Below are 17331 nucleotides of genomic sequence, written 5' to 3' on the forward strand. Positions count from 1 at the left end.
GCTACCTCCACTTGCGCACACCACCCCAGAAGTGGCTGCATTTTACTTGTGCTGTCTGTATGCACTGCAGGACTTATGCAGTCCCTGTCCAGCCCCAGTGTAATGAAGCCATTTCTGGAGCATGTAAAAAGCACCATGGATTCCTTGCAAACACCCACTTATCATTCACACCCTTTATCACTCTCCTGTGTGCCAGCAAGAAGGCAGGTCAGGAACAGGGCAGCAGTTCCACGTTGAAAAGGCAGAGGCGGTGGGCAAGGGCACTTTGATCTTTCCAGCTGCTTCTCGTTCTCATGCCTCCAGATTTGTTACACGGATTTCTGCTGCTGTTTTGATCTGTGCAGCTTGTAACTTTCATGTCCCATCAGCTGTCCCCAGAGGATCAGCTCCGCACCCCACAGTGTGAATGGGCTCAGCTGTGCAGATGGGACTGTGGGTGTAAAAAGGAGCATTGAACCTCACAACTCTGCCTGGGGTGGATCCTAGGGTGGAGGTAAGCACCATTTGCTGGGAAGCACGTGAAAAGCAGCGAGACTGCTAGAAGGGGCAGGCTCCAACCAGCTCACACCTGGTTTCCCACTATGTCCAGTACCAGTGCTTCAAGAAAGGTGCAACAGTAGGCAGCGGTTCACCACCTTGTTCCCCTGAAGGCCTAAGCCTCTCCCTAAATTTGGCTTAAGCTATGATGCATGAGAGAAACAAGCCCTAAGTTCCAGATCCAGTGACCAACTAAATCCAGTCTGGGATTTACCCCTATCTGTTGACAGAGTTAGTCTGCATATGTGCTAGAAACAGGCACTACAGGAACATGGAGCTGGCAGGGAGGAGACGAATAGGGCCTGGATTCATCCATCTGACTTGGATTGGAGTCAGCAGACTCCTGCCCTGGAAGGGGCAGGACAGCATGCTGATTGTGCTGGCCAGCTTGGCTTCTGGACAAGAGAGGAGCCAGATGGTGCTGCAGGGATGGGCAAGAATCTGTGATAGATGGACAGTGCGCAGAGAGGCTGGAGCCCAGGCTGAGTTAAGCCACAGGCATAACTGGCCCGTGATAAGACACTGCCCATTCCCAGGGTGTCCATCAGTGGAACAGCATCAGGATCACAGCTGCACCTGTCTGGTTACCAGCTTTCCTGGTGGGGAAGAAGAGCTTTACGACAGAACTGGATTGTACCTACTGCCATGCCACCCACCTGAGCCTGGACCAGAAGTGCAGAGCAGTCATCAAGAAAAGTGGCTCTAACACATCTAGCCTTAGAGTAGATCTGTCCATGCTGCCCCGTGGGGTGCCTGGGAGAGGTAGCCTGCCCCCTCTGCCAGCCCTCTTCTACCATCTCCTGGGCTGGTGTCCCTGTGCACTTGCCTGCAGCCTTACCTGGCTCTAATGCAGCCCTGCTTCTGCCAAGCCCAGATGGTTTCTGGGATAACTGTATTGCAAACTCCTGATTGACCCCAGCACAGTCTTTCTGGCTTTGCTTTATTGTGTTGCCCCATAGCTGCCTATGATGGTCCTGGAGGGTAATATGTGAGAGCTGGGAAAGCTGCTGGAGTAGTGGGGTGGGGAAAAAACTTCTTTTCCCATTAATACATTATATAGGCACTAGCTCACATCTTTCTGATCCAGTTAATTCCTCCTCCCAAAAGCCTTCCCCCCCCCCAAAGCAGCAGGCATTACCCTTCCCAGATATAGAGTACAATCTTGGGAGGTGCCCTAGTTAAGCGCAGTGCTCTGTGTTGGCATTACCTATGGCCACAGGAAGCACTGGGTTCCCCTTGCCAGTCGCTATGGCAAGTTTCTATTCGGGTTTGGAGAGAATGGCAGAAAATCGACCTGCCCAAGGAACCCAGTGCCTCTTAGCAGGGCGTCAAAATTCATCCCAAAGGCCAAGCAAATAAATGTGTGCAGAAAAAGTGAGCACAGAATGGAGCTCACATGTTGCTGAACCCAGGGCACCACATAGGGCCTTTGCTTAGGTGGCCTGGTGGCACCTGCCACAGAGCATGACCTCAGCTGCTGGCATTGTGCTTGTAGGGAAGGGGCAAGACCTGTGACCAGAAACAGGAGTTGAGCATGGGGGGCAGACGGATGGATCTGGGTGCCAATAGCCAGCACCACAATTCAGTAAAGTCCCCATCTCTGTGGCTGGTGCTTTGGGATTGAGCTGGGGCTCCCAGCGTCTAGATGTGTGAATGGTTACAGCTTGAGCTAAAGATTCAGGTGCAGAGAAGTAGGGCTGTGGTGACTTGGCCTTGGCACTCGGGACAGCACTTCACATGCAGGATAGTGGGGTCTGCGGGGGGTTATACATCATCTGGTTTCTGCAGCAGGAGGCGGCATCTGCAGAAATGAGAGACCAGGCCTATATTTATCTCTGAATTATTCAGAGCCACATGCACTGCCTGTCTTGGATGCCATAGAAGTGCTGTTGAAATTACTAATTTTAAAATATTAAAATTGCTATAAAAAATACATTCTTCCTGAATAAGAATCTTGCCTTATGCTTACATCTGACCTTCATCATCCAACGGCAGGACAATGGCTTGCCAAAGATCATGCAGCAGTGCTGGAAGTAGGATCCAGGAGTCCTACTCCTCACCCCTTCCTTGACTGATAGATCATCATGACACCATCTCTCCCCAAATAAAGCAAAGGAATCCATGCTGCAGGGAAGGTTTTGACTCCTAAAGCAAGTCCACCTAACCCCAGCGATCAGTTTGGTCCTAAGGCTTCCCTGGGGGATTGAGGAGGCGATGCTTGCAAAGAGGAGCAAAGTCTTGGTTGAACATCTCAGTGAAATGTGGCAGCCGTCACACCCCCTCAGGAGTCCCAGGGCCTGATGCCTCTTCCCCCATGGGGGTAAAGTGAGTGTGTCGAAGGGAATGTGCACCATGACGCAGGAAGTTGAGAAGGGCTGGCTCTCACCCTCCGAGTACTGGGGAACAGTTCGCTCCTTCAGCCCATCAACACCGCAAGCAGGGGTGTGACTGCAGCACATGGAGGCACATCCTTGAGAATACAAAGCTACGTCAATCATACCCAGAACAGAGAAGCCAGGAGGGCACAGGGTGCCATGTGTGCCAGTGGCCTGAGAAAGTACCCAGGGCAGTTGTGCAACAGAGGGGGGAGCAACTGGGGCTCACCGTCCTTGTGGGGAGGGAAGTGGGGCAAAAGCAGATGTGGCTGCAGCAGCACTGCAATTGGCACCGCAGGAGCTGGCACTGCCCCAGGCACTACAACAGACTGTGTGTTAAAATGTTTCTGAGCAAACTTCAGTCCTACCCCCGGAAATCAGTGAGCAAGGATGGAGGAGACGTATCCACTTTCACCTGGAAAAGCGACACCTGGTGCAGGTTGTTCGAAGATGCCCTGGGAGGGGGAGTGGACAGAGAGAATGAAGAGGACAGAGATGCAACTGGACATGGAGACAGCGAGAAGGACTACAACAGGATCAGCAGCTGCGGAAGTCACAGCGACAAGGACAGTGACTGAACTGAGAATGTAAACCTCAAATCGGGGCTTGGACGAAAGGACTGCGATTGGGGTAGGTGAGGGTGGAGGGTGGGTGCATTTATTGTAGCAGGAAGTGCGGGCTTCTTAACGCGGTTTTAAGATGCGTGATGGAAAGCTTATGATAGAGGATGTATATATATATAACTCTATATACATTGGCGATGTGTAGGGCGTGCACGCGGGTGCACGTGCGCCCCTTGAGATCAGCCGTGCACCCCCTGGAAGCGCCGGCTGTGAAACCATAAACGCCACTGGCTCAGCAATCAGCCACTGGGGGACCCTCCCCACCCATCAGCGATCTGGTGCCCCCCAGACTCGGGAAGCACCCGTCACCCATAGTACTCATCGTTGGAAGGGACCTAAACAGATCATTGAGTCCAACTCCCTGCCCTGGGCCTCCTCTTGAAGACTCCCAGGGTAGGGGAGAGAGAGCACCACCTCCCTTGGGAGCCCTGTCAAGCAATGTCTCCATCACCATATATATCCATCTCTCTCTCTCTCTCTCTCTCTCTCTCTCTCTCTCTATATATATATAAAAATATATTTTAATGGAAAAAACCCACAAGCTGCCTCAGGGGTGCCTCTGCCCCAGGGGCTGGCAGCACTGGTGGAGGATTGCACCACCTCGCACGGGCCCCGACGCCAGCAGCGAGGAGCCGGCAGGGCGGCGCGATCCCCGCGGCGGCCGGCAGGGGGCAGCGCCGCGCCGCCGCTTGCCGCCGCGCCCGCCCTCGCCGCCTCCAGCGGCCCGCCCCGCCCCGCCCCGCCCCGCCCCGCCGGCCCGCTGGTTCGCGCCCCCCGCCGGGACCATGCCGCCGGGCGCCGCTTGACGAGGCTCCGCGCCCGGCATGAGCATCCCCGGCGGGGCAGGGGCAGGGCGGCCGCTGCACCTGCACGCTCCGCGCCCGGGGCTGCAGCGGCGGGATGGCGGCGGCGGACTGCTGCGTGAAGGTGGCGCTGCGGTAAGCCGGTGCAGGGCTGCGTGTCCGCGCCCAGGTGCCCGGGGAGGGGAGGGGTGGGGACACCCCCGGGCCGGGGGCTCCCAGCCGCCGCCGCCGCCTCCTCCTTGCACAAAGGGTCCTCTCGCCCGCATCGCGGGGGTTGGGGTTTGGGGGCGCTTGCGGCTTCCGGCCAAGGGCGTGCATGTCGCGGCGCGGGCGGGCGTGGGGGAGACATGCGCGGGCACCTCGGGCTCCTCATCCTCCCGAGGGGCAAGGGGACCCGGCATCTTGTGAGTCGGGGGCAGCCCGGCTTTGTTGGGGTGGGGCGGGTAGGGGCGCCCCGGTGGAGGCGGCAGGACAATGGGGAGGGATGGAGCCGCCGGGGCTCCCCGCGCCGCCACAGTGCGGGAAGGGCCGTGGGGGGCCCGCGACAAGAGGTGCCCCATTGGGGGCAGGGGCGCGAGCCAGCCCTGCGCATCCCACCGCCTGCGGCACCGGGGGCTCGCAAACGCAGGGCGCGTTGGCTAGGGGAAGCGCCAGACAATGGCTCTTCACGCCCCTGAGCCCGAGATGTTCATGCCCGTTTCCAGTCGGAGCCCGGGATGGCAGCTTCTGCCTCCCCGCCCCGCGACGTCCCCTCTGTGCAGGTGCGGGAGCAGGGTGCTGCACGCGCCATCCCCTCTGGGTCCCTGCGGGGTCCGAACCCGGGGCTGCAGAGCGCTTGAAAGCCTTTTTGGGGAGTGGGGACAAAGAGGGGACAAGCCAGGAAGCGACCAGAGGTTGGGGTCACCTTCCTCTGGGGCCACAGGGGTCTTTTCTTTCCGCTGTGCCGTGAGACCCCGCTGTGGTGCTCCAAACAGCACGCTGCTGAGGTGCGTATACATCCCCATCACTGTAGCGGCCAAGCGTCTGGCTTGTGGGGTAGTTGTCCTCCCCGCTTCAGAGCGGCAGAGCGTGTGCGCGGTGGGGAGCAGAGGTGCGTCCTGCCAGCTCCGGGAGGGGACTGATGCTCTGCCAAGGCTTTCACGGGTCACTGCGATTCAAGGGAAGGAGATGGTCCCCCCCTCTAACAGAGCATTATCCATGCCCGACCTCCAAATGGGAGCGAGGTGGCAACCATGGTTCAAGGGTACGTCTAGGATTAGGCTGCTGATCCTGAGGCCCATTGGTCTCTGGTTTATTCAGGGGACTTGCCCTGATTCTGGGCAGGCTCCTCTTGGGCTATGCTGTTTGGGAGGGCCTGCCCAGAGCTGGCTCTGGCACCCATGTGAGACGTGCCAGCCTCTGGCATCAGGTTTTCAGTTCATCCAAAAAAAAAAAACCAACCCCCAAATCCTGTAATCCCCCATCTGCAGAAATGCAGCAAAACCCTTTAATAAACCAGCACCTGTGCAGGGATCAAAGAGCTGAGCTGACAGCAGCAGAGGGGGACTGGGCTGCTAAAGCGATCTGCTCTGCATTAAAGCAAACCCGAGCCTAGACAATAGAGCGTTCTCAAATGGCTGCCAGCTAACGGCACAGACCTGCCTGCAAGGTACAAGAGGGCGTTTTTTTTATTGCAGGGTAGGAGAAGCAGTCACACTGCTGATTCCCCTCCATCTGCGTGTGTGGTTGCCCTGCTGTTTCCCCGGCTAATCGCTTTATCCAGATGCCTTTTTAATCTCCTCTTGTGATAACGCAAGCAAAAAAAATCCTTCCTTGCTGTTTTAAATGTTTGAGACCCATGCTGTCGGCAGAGATGGAGCCGGGTCTATGCTGGAAACTTGAGGGCAAAAGCTTAGCGTTAAAGGGAGCCGGCAAAAAGGAGGGGAGAAATACTGCATTTCCCACCCACTCTTTGATGGTTCTGACGTGCAGCACAGGAAGGCCTAAAAGATGACATTTTTGTTTTGTTTATGTTTTTCCCTACTTCTTTTATTGTAGAAATTCAGATTGTCCCCTTTTTTCTTCTGGGACACTCTGGGTGACTGGAGAGCTAATAGGTTTATGACATCACAGCCCTTAAGGAATGGAAATCTAAGGTCTTGACCAGAAAAGGGGGGTTTATAATAGGCTTTGTCTGTGCTGGGATTTTAGTTGCCGGCGTTTGAGCTGCACAGATATCCCCACTGTAGGTACAATTTACCTCATTATCAAACTGGGATAATGTGTTTCTTTAACTCCAATCTGGGCTTGAGAGATGCACCAAGAATAGACTGTTTTAAAATGGTGTTGAAGTTTGACTCAGAGGGGTTGAGCCAAACATGTGAAAAAGCAGATCTCTGGTAAGTGTGAAGCAGCACCGCCTCTTCAATTAGGGCTGTGAAAGCCCCACTCCCTTCTCACCTCTGCCTGCAGCAGAAAGACAAAAGAAACACCTGAAGTCACTCTGGCTTTGCTTTTTAATCAGTAAAAGAGCAGGTGCGTGCACACATGGTTTTGCACCACTCTGAATTCAGTATCAGCCTGGTTTATAGGGGTCACAGGGCACAGTGAAGCACAAGTGATGTAAACACGGTTGGAACTGGATCAAGCATCCAGGCTGTTTGCACCAGTCTTAACTGAACCAGTGTAAAAATATTACTGTTCGTTAAACCGGTCCAACATGGAGTACGGATAGGAGTGTTTATTTGAGCTATCCCTAAGGTTCTGAAAAAGGTTCCTTTCTTTACTAATGAGCACGTAAGTCCTGTTAGTTTTGCTTCATAGGTGACCTGGAAGCTGAGCTTGTCCCCAAACCAGCTAATGAGCACAGAGCATGTGCTCTCAAGACTTCTGCAATTTAGAAATGAACATCTCCCATTGTGTCCCTCACCTTCCCAATTACTGGGACTGGCTTCTCAAACTTTACCCAGGGTTCAAACCCTAAACTGGGCTCTTTTTTGCCTCTGACCTCATCACCAGCAAAGAATAAACATTTTTCTGTTAGAACATGGCTAGTGGTGGTGTTGATAAGGGCAAATAGCAATACAGGCTTGGGTAATATTAGCAAAAGCATATGGGCTCCCAGAACCAGGGCACAGAGCCCTGCTGGGACCAGCATGACCACAGTCACTGAACATGCAGAAATACACACGTGTACATCCCAGTTGGGCTTGATGGAGGGGATCTAGGAGGCTGGCAGGGGGACGATGGACCTTTCTGAGCTAGTTGTGGACCTTTCTGAGCTCTTCACAACAGCATCTGCCCAAGGTTTCAAAGAACTTACTAAATAAGAAGAAAATGCCCTTACCACCAGCATTTCCTGCAGCGACTGAGCACGCCTGGCGGTGCCGAGAAGGGGCAGGAAGCAGAGCTTGTGAAATTGGGGAAGGAAGTCGAGTCGGATTTCAAGTTTATTTAAACCCTGCAACCTCCAGACCTCAGTCACTCTTGTAAACACTCCTGCTGAAACACTGCCTTACCAGGGGTTGCTGAATCACTTGCTGAGCGGCTCTTATCTCTCTACCCACTGAGCTTACTGCCCTGCTGCATAGGGAGATTTGACTCCCTTTTAAGCAAAGGGCGTTGCTGTTCACAATTCTGCATACAGCTTGAATTGGCCGCTTTGTGGTGGGGTGTGGAGGGGAGAGTTGGGAGACACATGCCGCCAAAGCATGTCTCTCCCAGGTGGTGTGTGATCGTGCGCCGATTATGACTTTTCCTCCTGGGTCTTGAGTGCGGCTGTACCGCTGACTTGGAACAGGAGCTGTGCTGAAGACATGCACAGTGCCTTTGAGCAGGGCTGGCCCCACTGCACTCAGTTATCATTCGCTGCCAGGAAGAGGAAACCTTTGAGAACAGCTAGCAGTTGGCCTCGCCTGCTCACAGTGGTATTGTGGCATCTCTGCTGCAACACGGCTAGCGCTGACTTTAAGAGCTGGCATTGTCCAATGGGAAGTAAGCCTGTTACTGGCTTGTGGAGGTCTAGGAAACTTGCTGGCAAATCACAGAGGTTCCTGAGCATTGAAAATATCAGGGTCTGTGTTGACCTAAATTCTAGGTCCTCCAGTACCATCTTTGGTCTGAGCGGGAGAACTAGAGCCTGTCAAGTGCCCTTTGAGCTAGTACCCAATTCCTGAGTTAGGACAATGCCCTGGGTTACTGTGTTGGAGCAGGGGGCGGGGGTGATGCTGCATTTTAGAGATCTCAGGCCAGTGTGATCAGATCTTAGATAGTAGAGATGTTCCCTGGACTCTTTAGACTGGAAACAGTGATGGAAACTAGCTTTTGAGTGGTTGGTATCTCCTGGATAGATCCAGCTATGGGATGTGAAAGTGAAGTCACTCTTTTAGCAGGGATAGGGGAGGTGACAACAGAGCTTTCAGACAGATCCCCATAATCTTGGCTAAGGTGCTTCAGAAAGGTCTCCCTGCTTCAGAGCCAGCCACTGTGGTGGTTTAAAGAGTGTGTCCACTTCCAAATCCAGCTCTTGGCTGTATCTGGAAAGAGTTTTCCCAATCCAGTCTGATTGCTAATTGGAAACCAAGGAACAGATTGTGGGGAGGAGATGTTGGTAAATGAATAGTCAAGGTAGCGGACTGAACTGGCCAAATGCTGCAGCTGAAGCCTGATGGGCCAAGTTGTAAATGCTCCAGGATGTCCTTGAGCACCTCGCTGGCCCATGTACATGATGGATAGCAATGCTGACGATATTTTTACTGTAACCCTGGAGGTCCTAGTTACGTGCAAAAATGCTCCGTTCTATTTAAGTCCTGCTAAGGTTTTGCCTGCAATTGCATGTCGAGGTAGTGAATTTCCCGAGGTCAACAACAGGGGCATATGCATTCATGCGTGTGCATGTGTGTACCTTGCTTTCTGTTTTAAATACACTGTTTTTCAATTCCATTTCAGTTCCCTCCCTTTTGTTTTAGGAGACATGATGAACAGTCAAGTCTGCCCTATCTCTTATTCTTTTCCCTAAAGTAACAGGGATTTTTTTTTCCGTTTTTTGTTCTCCCCTCACATACAACTCCTAGGCTGCTCCTTGCTTCTATGGGTCATCTCTGAATCTCATCTCTCTCTGACTGGCCCTCTTGCAGATTGGCTAGCCAGAACTGGACGCGGCATTCAAGCATGGGTGTCCTAAATCTGCATTGTATATCCAGAGGTGGCTTGCCTTGAGGGTATCTTGGAGCTTTTTCTACACAATGTTCCCTGTTCTCTAGCATGGGGTAGACTGGAAAGACCTGTAACTCAAGTACAGCAAAAACTGGGGAGACACCACATTTCCTTCTCTGAGGTCCTAAGGAGGTGCAGCACAATTCTGTTCAGATCCTTATTTTGGATCTGATGGTTTCCAAAGTCACTGAAAGCCTCTAGCCAGCACCTGGGTAAGGGCAGTGAGAGCTACCAGGGATCACACAGGATCTGATGCTTTCCCAGCTCTAAGACCAAGACTTTCACACAGAAATTAGCCAAGGGTTTGTTCAAACTGGATGTGGAAGTAGCAGCTCAGGGAGCCATTGAGGTCATGGCTGCTGCTTTACATGGGAACCAGATCCACAAAGATGCTGTGCTTTCAAGAAGTGGGGCAGGTGGGAGTGTCTGCATCTGCAGATCTCAGGCGTGGGTTGGCTCTTTTTCAAGGCCTCACCCCTCCTTTCACAGAATGATGTAGGTGGTATTTGCAGGTGTGTGGGGACAGCTTGGCCCAGATTTTCTCCCCCTGGGTCTGCATTGAGACCTGTAATGTCTCTGTCACAGCCTAGACCCCAGTGCATCCATGAGCTGCCTGAAAGGATTAGCAGGGAGGGCAGCAGGCTGGAGCTCAGATACTTTGGCAGAGCTGCAGGGAGCCCCACAGCTGGAACAACGGGACTGTGGGCTGGGACAGAGGGGCATTGGCAGAGCTGCATGTTGGGATTAAGGGGTGTCGTCAAGATGATTGAGGTGCATTGGTTGGGCTGTCGGATGGGGCAGGAGATGAACATCTGACTACACTTGACTTGGCTCAAGCTGGTGCTTTCTCAGGGCGTTCACCAGCACTGATACTCTACTGTCTGCTAATATGTGTGTTACTTAAAGGCCAAATCAATCTAAAAAAACATAAGTTCGGCTCACTCGAGAGGATGGGGCTGTGACTGGGACCACTGGAAGTTCCCTGCTATGAGGCAGTAAATACGTGAATGACCAGGGGTTATGCTGATGAAGTCTGGAGCTGCCTGAGGACATGGACCACTGACTTAATGAAACCCCAGGTCGCATAGTGGCACGTATAATGAATGGTGAGGACTCTGACCATGAGGTATGGGAAGGAGATGAGCCCAGGCAATTGTAGTTTCCCTCTTCACATTCCCAGTGCACTGATACAGCTGGAGATCTCCCCTGGTAACTGGGCTACAGGTTCAGCTGAGCATGTTTGTTCTGTACTGCACAGGCATGTCACACTGGACAGCGCCGATATTGCTACTAATTGGTCACTCCAGATTCCCAGATCCTGACTGTGTTGTTTGTGGGTGTGGTTTTTCCACTGCTGCAGAGGGAAGGTTTAAATCAAGCTCATAAAGCTGTCATAGAAACTCACCAGTACAGGCACTACACACCCTCAGCCGGCCTTTGTGCTGGTGGCTAGGAGGGAGCACTCCAATATGCTGCGATGACAGCACGCACACAATAGCCTTTGATTTGCTCGCTTGCCTCGGGTGTGAGAGTGGGTGGAATTTTATAAGGCTGGCTTAGATCAACCATACACCTACTATGACTAAAGTGTTAAATAGATTGGAAAAGAGGGGGTAGCCCGCAAAGGGAGGTTTGGGAAAAGTACCTGGAGGTGCCCCTTTTTGTAAAAAAAAAAAAAAGTAATCCTGGCTTAGGGGGTCATCCAGCATGGGGAAGGTCTCACTTGCTGGCTGGAGGAGTTCATACTCAGTGACATTTCCAGAAGTGCTACAAGATTTAGGAGCTCAGATGCCCTTGGTTTTCAATGAGACTTAGGCACCAAGTTCCATTAGGTCCTCTTGGCTTTCACATTTTAGGGGGATGAATATTTTATGTCCTCTGTATAACCTGGAAAATGCCTCACAGGGCAGCAGTCTAACAGATTCGTACTTTCATTTTGTGTTTAAAACATAAAGTCCTAGACTGGTAAAAGCCTCAGTTTGCAAGAGTGTGTGCACTGGGAACCTCACCCCACCCTGGGGCAGGTGTTGGGTGTAGTCAGCACCCATGGCTCCAGAGCTGTCAGCCTCCAGGCCAGTGGTTCTCAACCTTTTTTTTTAGACCCAAAGCACCAGTGGAGAATACCAGCTCTGAGCTTTCACTCTTTTTTTGAGCAAGTCTTCTCTACAAAGACTGCAGAAAGCCCACAACAGGTCAGGATGTTTCTGACACTCTGGATTCCTGTTTGAAGTCTCTGTGTTTATCCGTATAGGTGTTTGCAAACCTATCAGTCTTAATAACACAGCACCCTTAAAAGGATCTCATGGCAGCTCATGTTGTCTTGACACTGTGATTGAAAATAACTGCTCCAAGCTGTTTCTTCTTGCACTAAAAAAGCACTAGTAAATTCTTATTATCTACACGGACCAACTTCTAGAAGGGGCATGTGCCATTCTTCATTTACTGCCTTTCCCCCTGATGTAGAAGAACCACACGCTTGCCATCAGTATGGTATGCTAGAAGAGCTAAGGGAGGTCTCCATATGAGAGCACTGGGGGGTGTCTCTCAACAGTGACAGTCTGCTTTGACTTGTACTTCTCCTGAGGAGACCCTGCTGCTTAGACAAGGACACAAGTTCCATAAACCAAAATATTGACCTCTGATAAAATGAGGGCAGATCTAGGATTTAGTAAAGGAGCATACAGCACATCACCCCTCAGCCCATAGGGGAAAGGTACCAAGATTGGATCCTTATCTGCTTTTGGGTACTCGGAGTCCTTGGTTGCTGCTGTGGCATGGTCTCAGCTCGGTTTCTGCCTGGATTCTGCAGGGGACCCACGTGTCCGAGGAAGCAGGGAACCAGGGCTGCCAATATGTGCGCTATGCAGCGGAAGAGGGGTGCAGCCGCACCATAGCATGCCCCCCAGATCTGCCTCTGATAGAGGGTTGGCATCAAAGAGGAGGATGAAAACTCTGGTCTCCCCATATGTTCCTACGTGGGTGAATCTTGCCTGGAAAAGAAGTTTCTCTGGGAACATCGGTGCTGTTCCCTGGGACCTGTTTCAGGTTGAAGTGAGTCGGGTGGGATTTTAAAGCTCCAGGGCTGTGTTCACTTGTGGTGCTGTCTTTCTGGAGCTGCTCTGGTACTAGCAGTATTGGTTATGGTAAAGCAGCATTAGAGGTGCTGGTAAGCAGAATGATGGTTAAGTCTCTAAATGACTGTCACTGAATCTGACCCCTGATCCACTTGTCTAGGGAAGGAAGCAGGGACTTCCCCAGCAATCCCTGGTGGGAACTGAGAAGTAGATTCTGTCCATCAAGTTAAGCCTTCCCGTACTTGTTAGCCAGGCCCTTGTAGTCCCAGAGTGGGTATCCCCTACCAGATGCTGTCAAAATATTTGATGGTGTTAGATTAAACAGAGGGGAGGACTGGGACATGCTGTATTGCAAGGGGAGGTCACAGAAGACTCCACCACAGATATTGCCCCCTTCCCAGGAGGGGCTGGTAGCAGCGGGCTGTGCACAGCTGGGCAATTTCCGTTTACATTAAATGCTAACAGGCTTCTCTTGTAGCCGCAGTTGGGTTGGAGGTTAAGCATGTAACCCTGGTGTGCCAGAGCAATTCCCCCAGCAGGCCTGAGTCTGTCACTCCTGACATGAAGGCGGGCGGATAAAATTTACAAGGCTCGGTTTGCTTTGATACAGAGCATCTTGATCCACTTAGCAGACCTGCTGCGCTGTCATGCACCTTCTGCCTATGCCAGGGCAGTCCTCTTATGTTTATTAACCAGCCGCCATTTAGATGTATTTTGGCTTTTCAGTATATTCAGGGCAAAAGTCATAGCCTGTTTCGTACCTCTGAGAAGATAAGGAAACAAGAGCCCATTCTCTTTTCTGAGGCTTTGGTCAGTCTGGGATGCAAAACGGAGCGACAGATTTGCCTGTGAAATGTCTCTTTGGGTGTTGCCCCCTTAGCTGTGCCAGGACTCTGCTGGCTGCAGAGGGAAGTTGTCAGTCTGCTTGCCAGGCATGCTGCCTTTAGCTCTTGCACTTATCTGGCCCCATTGTGAGTGTTTCACAGTCTTTACACTCTGCAGAGGGCAGGTCTATTATCCTCGTTCTACAGATGGAGAGACTTGGAGTTTGTCTGCATGGGAAAAGATCCTGGATAGCTGCTGGGGAGCAGCACAGCTCCTTGTGGACAGCTTCCTTCTGGACTAAAAATGCCTTCTTGTGGTTTGATGTAACGCGGATTAAGTTCCTGCACTCTACCGTATTCCAGATTGATTTCCTTATGTGACTTGCCCAACGTCAGGGACTCGGGTGGGGATTGGAACCGAGATCTCGTGAATCCTGGGTTATGTTCCAGTCCCCGGGCTCTCAGTCCGCTTTTTCCTGAAGGACCTTGCACGTGTCTAAGACTATGACAAACCTGAACTGAGGGTGACTCAAAGGCATCTGTGCCCTTTGGGCCATGGCAGTGCCCAGGGTCTGACTTTCTGCCCTGTATGTAACCCATCATTAGTAGAATATCACTGGACAGGGCAGGAAGCTTTTTCTGCCTGATCCTCACCCTTGTGGCAAGGCTGCCAAAAGGATTTGTTTGCAGTCCCCTACAGGGGATATTTTTATGCCACCACTGACTGTTTCCAAGAAGACCTCTGCACTCTCCAGAGGAGATGAGACCAAATGATGTTGGGAGGCCTTATGGCCATGTACAGAAAAATCCAGGATCAGCCACTCCCCGCGTGGCTCAAGCCTGATTGACATACCCTGGCTTGCCCTGCCCAAGGGGGCACTAACTTTTCCCTCCAGTCACCAGTGCCCTGACCCAGGGTGGTGCAGCACTGCAGCTTGTCTGCCCATTGGCTTTGCCCTGCTCCGGCAGCCCCTCCTGTATCGTTAACCTCGTACAGGATGCAGCGTCCGTGGGTCAGGCACCAGCAGGAACCTCCTCCCTGATGGGCCTCTGGGAAGGTCAAGCTTGTCCCACATGGGCTGATGGGGCTCTTGTCACTGGCTCACATTGCTGCTTGGAAACCTCTGAGGTATCCTCGACAAGGGGAACTTGTCAAGGACTTGCTGACTACATTGCCTACTGCAGCCCCAGCCATTTCCCCAAAGCCCCAGCACCACTCAGACTCTGATCCCCACTGGTTAGGGGCCAGGGTCACCAAGCCAGCCCCAAGCCTGGGATGGCACAGCTTGAAAAGCTAAGCAAGGTCCTGTGGATTGAGTTTAGGAGCCTGCCATATGGCTCGAGCCTGAAGCCTTATGGGTGAAAGGTGAGTGAGTTAACCCTCAGCTCCCCTTCCCAAGCTGGGCCAGGGCTTTGAATTCAGGAAAGGAATGGAGAGCACCTAGAGCCCTCCCTCCCCTCCCCTCCTCCCCTTGCCATGTGTAAAAGGGTTCCCCTAGAGAGCATTATCGCTCAACAAAATGACCTCTAACACTGAGGGACAAAGCAGCCTGTTATTGCTCCCATTGGGCCTTTTCTTCCTGTCTCGTCTGTCACAGTCTCAGATCACAAGCACGGCTAGCACAGAACGAGTGAATGAGAGAGAAAAAGTGTGTGTGTGTGCATGCGTGCACATGCACAAGCACATAGGCTTATGAGCAGAGCACCCAGACCAAATCCCCGCCCAGGAGTAACTGAGTAAGCCTGGGGGTGGAAAATAGGCAAATCATGAACTTTAAACCTTCACCAGAGGTGTCTTCTACATTTCATCTCCAGTGATGGCAGGCTAGTGTTTCTGTCTGGTAGTAGTTTGGATGAGGGGCTGTTTAAGCCCAATGTCTTGTCTCAGTATTGGCTCCATCTCCTGCATCTGAGGATGGTGCAAGGAATCCACTGGTTGGCAATTTAGGATGCACTCAACCTATGAGGAAAGCTTTTGCTAACCACCCTCAGTGACTGGTTGATGCGTGCGCTGAAGCGCGAAGGCTCACAGCCCTGAAGCATTTGCACCCTATCTAATGAAACCGTGGGTGATGTTTTTCCAGTGATCAGTGCTGCAGCTAAAGCTGAGTACTTTCCACCTTCCCCTTTAGCTTGGGTCAATGTGTAGATATAGAGAGAAGAGTTGGCCGTGCTCGTATGTGGTTTGTAAGCTCTTCAGGGCAAGGACTGGTGATGCCACCCCCAGCACAGTAGGACTCCAGCTGATGGAAGCCACCAGGTACTATCACAGTCTGTTTTAATTACCCAGGCAGTGAAGAGTAATACAAATAGGAGGCCAAGCAGTGAAATGCAGCCAAGTCTGGGGTGGAACAGAGCAGCTGTTGATCAGCACACAGGAACAGGATAGCTAGTTTACAATGGGAGTGAAGAAGAATGATGAATGCAGGTGAATTCGTTAAGTGGCTACATTCCTCATAGGAGACGAGCAATAGATTGCACAGTGACATGATTGAGTAGAGGCCGGTCCCCAATGTGCAACTTGTGCTTACAGAGGAGGAAGAGCCTGGACTGGCGACCTCAGGCTCAATGTAGTATGTGGCTAGGAAGGGAGCTGGGCCCACAACTGCCAGGCTGCAGCAAGCAGGCTCTGCTGGGCATAGTGTCTCTTACTGACTGGTCCAGAGAGGATGAGCAGCCCAGAAACAACCGCAGCACCAAGACTGCAAGAGAAACCTTCCTGTGGCTTTAAAGAAGCAGAGTGGGGATCAGGATGCATTTTCTGTCCTGTCATCTGTATTGGCACTCGCAAAGGGATGAGCAAGGTATGACTGCTGCTACCTGAGCTGCTGCTCTTGGTGGTTATATGCAGAAGAGGTTGGGGTAATGCATGTTATTCCAGATTCGTGCATCAGCTGGGTAGAAAGCATGTCTAAAACCAAAGCAGCCTCATCGCTCCTACAGCTGGGGCTTACCATGCATCAGCCAAAGTGCCTGCCTAGTATATGGCAACAGGGTCTGATACTTGGAGTGGCTATAGGGGTGTATTGGGAGCTTGTCTGTGCAGACAGGTCCAAGCTGCTACTTCCCAGCCTCTTGTGGGCTAAGATCAAGTGGGGGTATCTGAATCTCAAGTTCTCTGGGCTTGGGCCTTCACGTAGGATGCCTGCCAATGGATCTGTGAGTCTCTGATGTCCCAGGGTGAGAGCCTGGGACAAAGGATGCTCGCCAGTTGTAGCACCATACATGGTGTTTAAAATGATTGAGTTCTGCCTGCTCAGTCAGTGTGGTTTTTGGAATGATTAAGTTCTGTTCAATCTATTTGATTTGGGATTAATCTGGCTGATTTGACCTGGAACCTGAAATATATTAATTAAAAAACAAAACAAACAAACACAAACCAGATCCAGGCTGCTACAAGACAAATGGGGACCTCCTGCTATGTAACATGGTTGGAAAAGACTTGTAAAGCGTTGCAGCCCACAGCATCCCTCACAGTGAAAATATTTGTCTATTAAAACCTGTGGAGCCTGGTGGTTGTCAGAGCGCAGAAATTAGATGGCCAGCTCCTGCCATGGGGTGGATGTTGAGGTTTGCTCAGAGTAAAGAGGAGCTGATAAATGGCCATGCGCCTGCGCATGGAGTTTGGGTGCAGTGCTCCTTGTTCCACACTGGTTCTGAATGGCATAGGCCTTTTGATCAGTTTGAATGGCAGCTGACTGCAGCACTTTGAGTTGTGGTGGTGCAGCTTGGGGGCTTGAGGTTTGCATTTTGCATCCCTGCTTGGATCTATTTGGGTCTGCCAGGGTGGTGCCATGGAGCGCTCCTTAGGTCCTCAGTACTCTGGGGAAGGACAGAGCTTGTACATCACCCACTTCCATGGGGCTGTGCTGGCTCCTTGGCCCTTCTGTGATATGAATGAC

The 17331-nt window shown here is 52.0% G+C and overlaps 1 protein-coding gene across 3 annotated transcripts in view; it reads left to right on the forward strand.

Moving 5' to 3' along the window:
• The first annotated feature begins 4315 nt into the window (after positions 1-4315).
• KIF21B (kinesin family member 21B) overlaps positions 4316-17331 on the forward strand; it is an 81380-nt gene continuing 68364 nt past the window's right edge. For all 3 annotated transcript variants that reach the window (XM_019492577.2, XM_019492578.2, XM_019492575.2), the window contains exon 1: positions 4316-4473. In XM_019492577.2, the coding sequence (XP_019348122.2) occupies positions 4436-4473 (38 nt within the window). In that variant the 5' untranslated portion in view covers positions 4316-4435. The remainder of the gene's footprint in view (positions 4474-17331) is intronic.

This window comes from Alligator mississippiensis, chromosome 14, assembly GCF_030867095.1.
Source record: "Alligator mississippiensis isolate rAllMis1 chromosome 14, rAllMis1, whole genome shotgun sequence".
NCBI lineage: Eukaryota > Metazoa > Chordata > Crocodylia > Alligatoridae > Alligator > Alligator mississippiensis.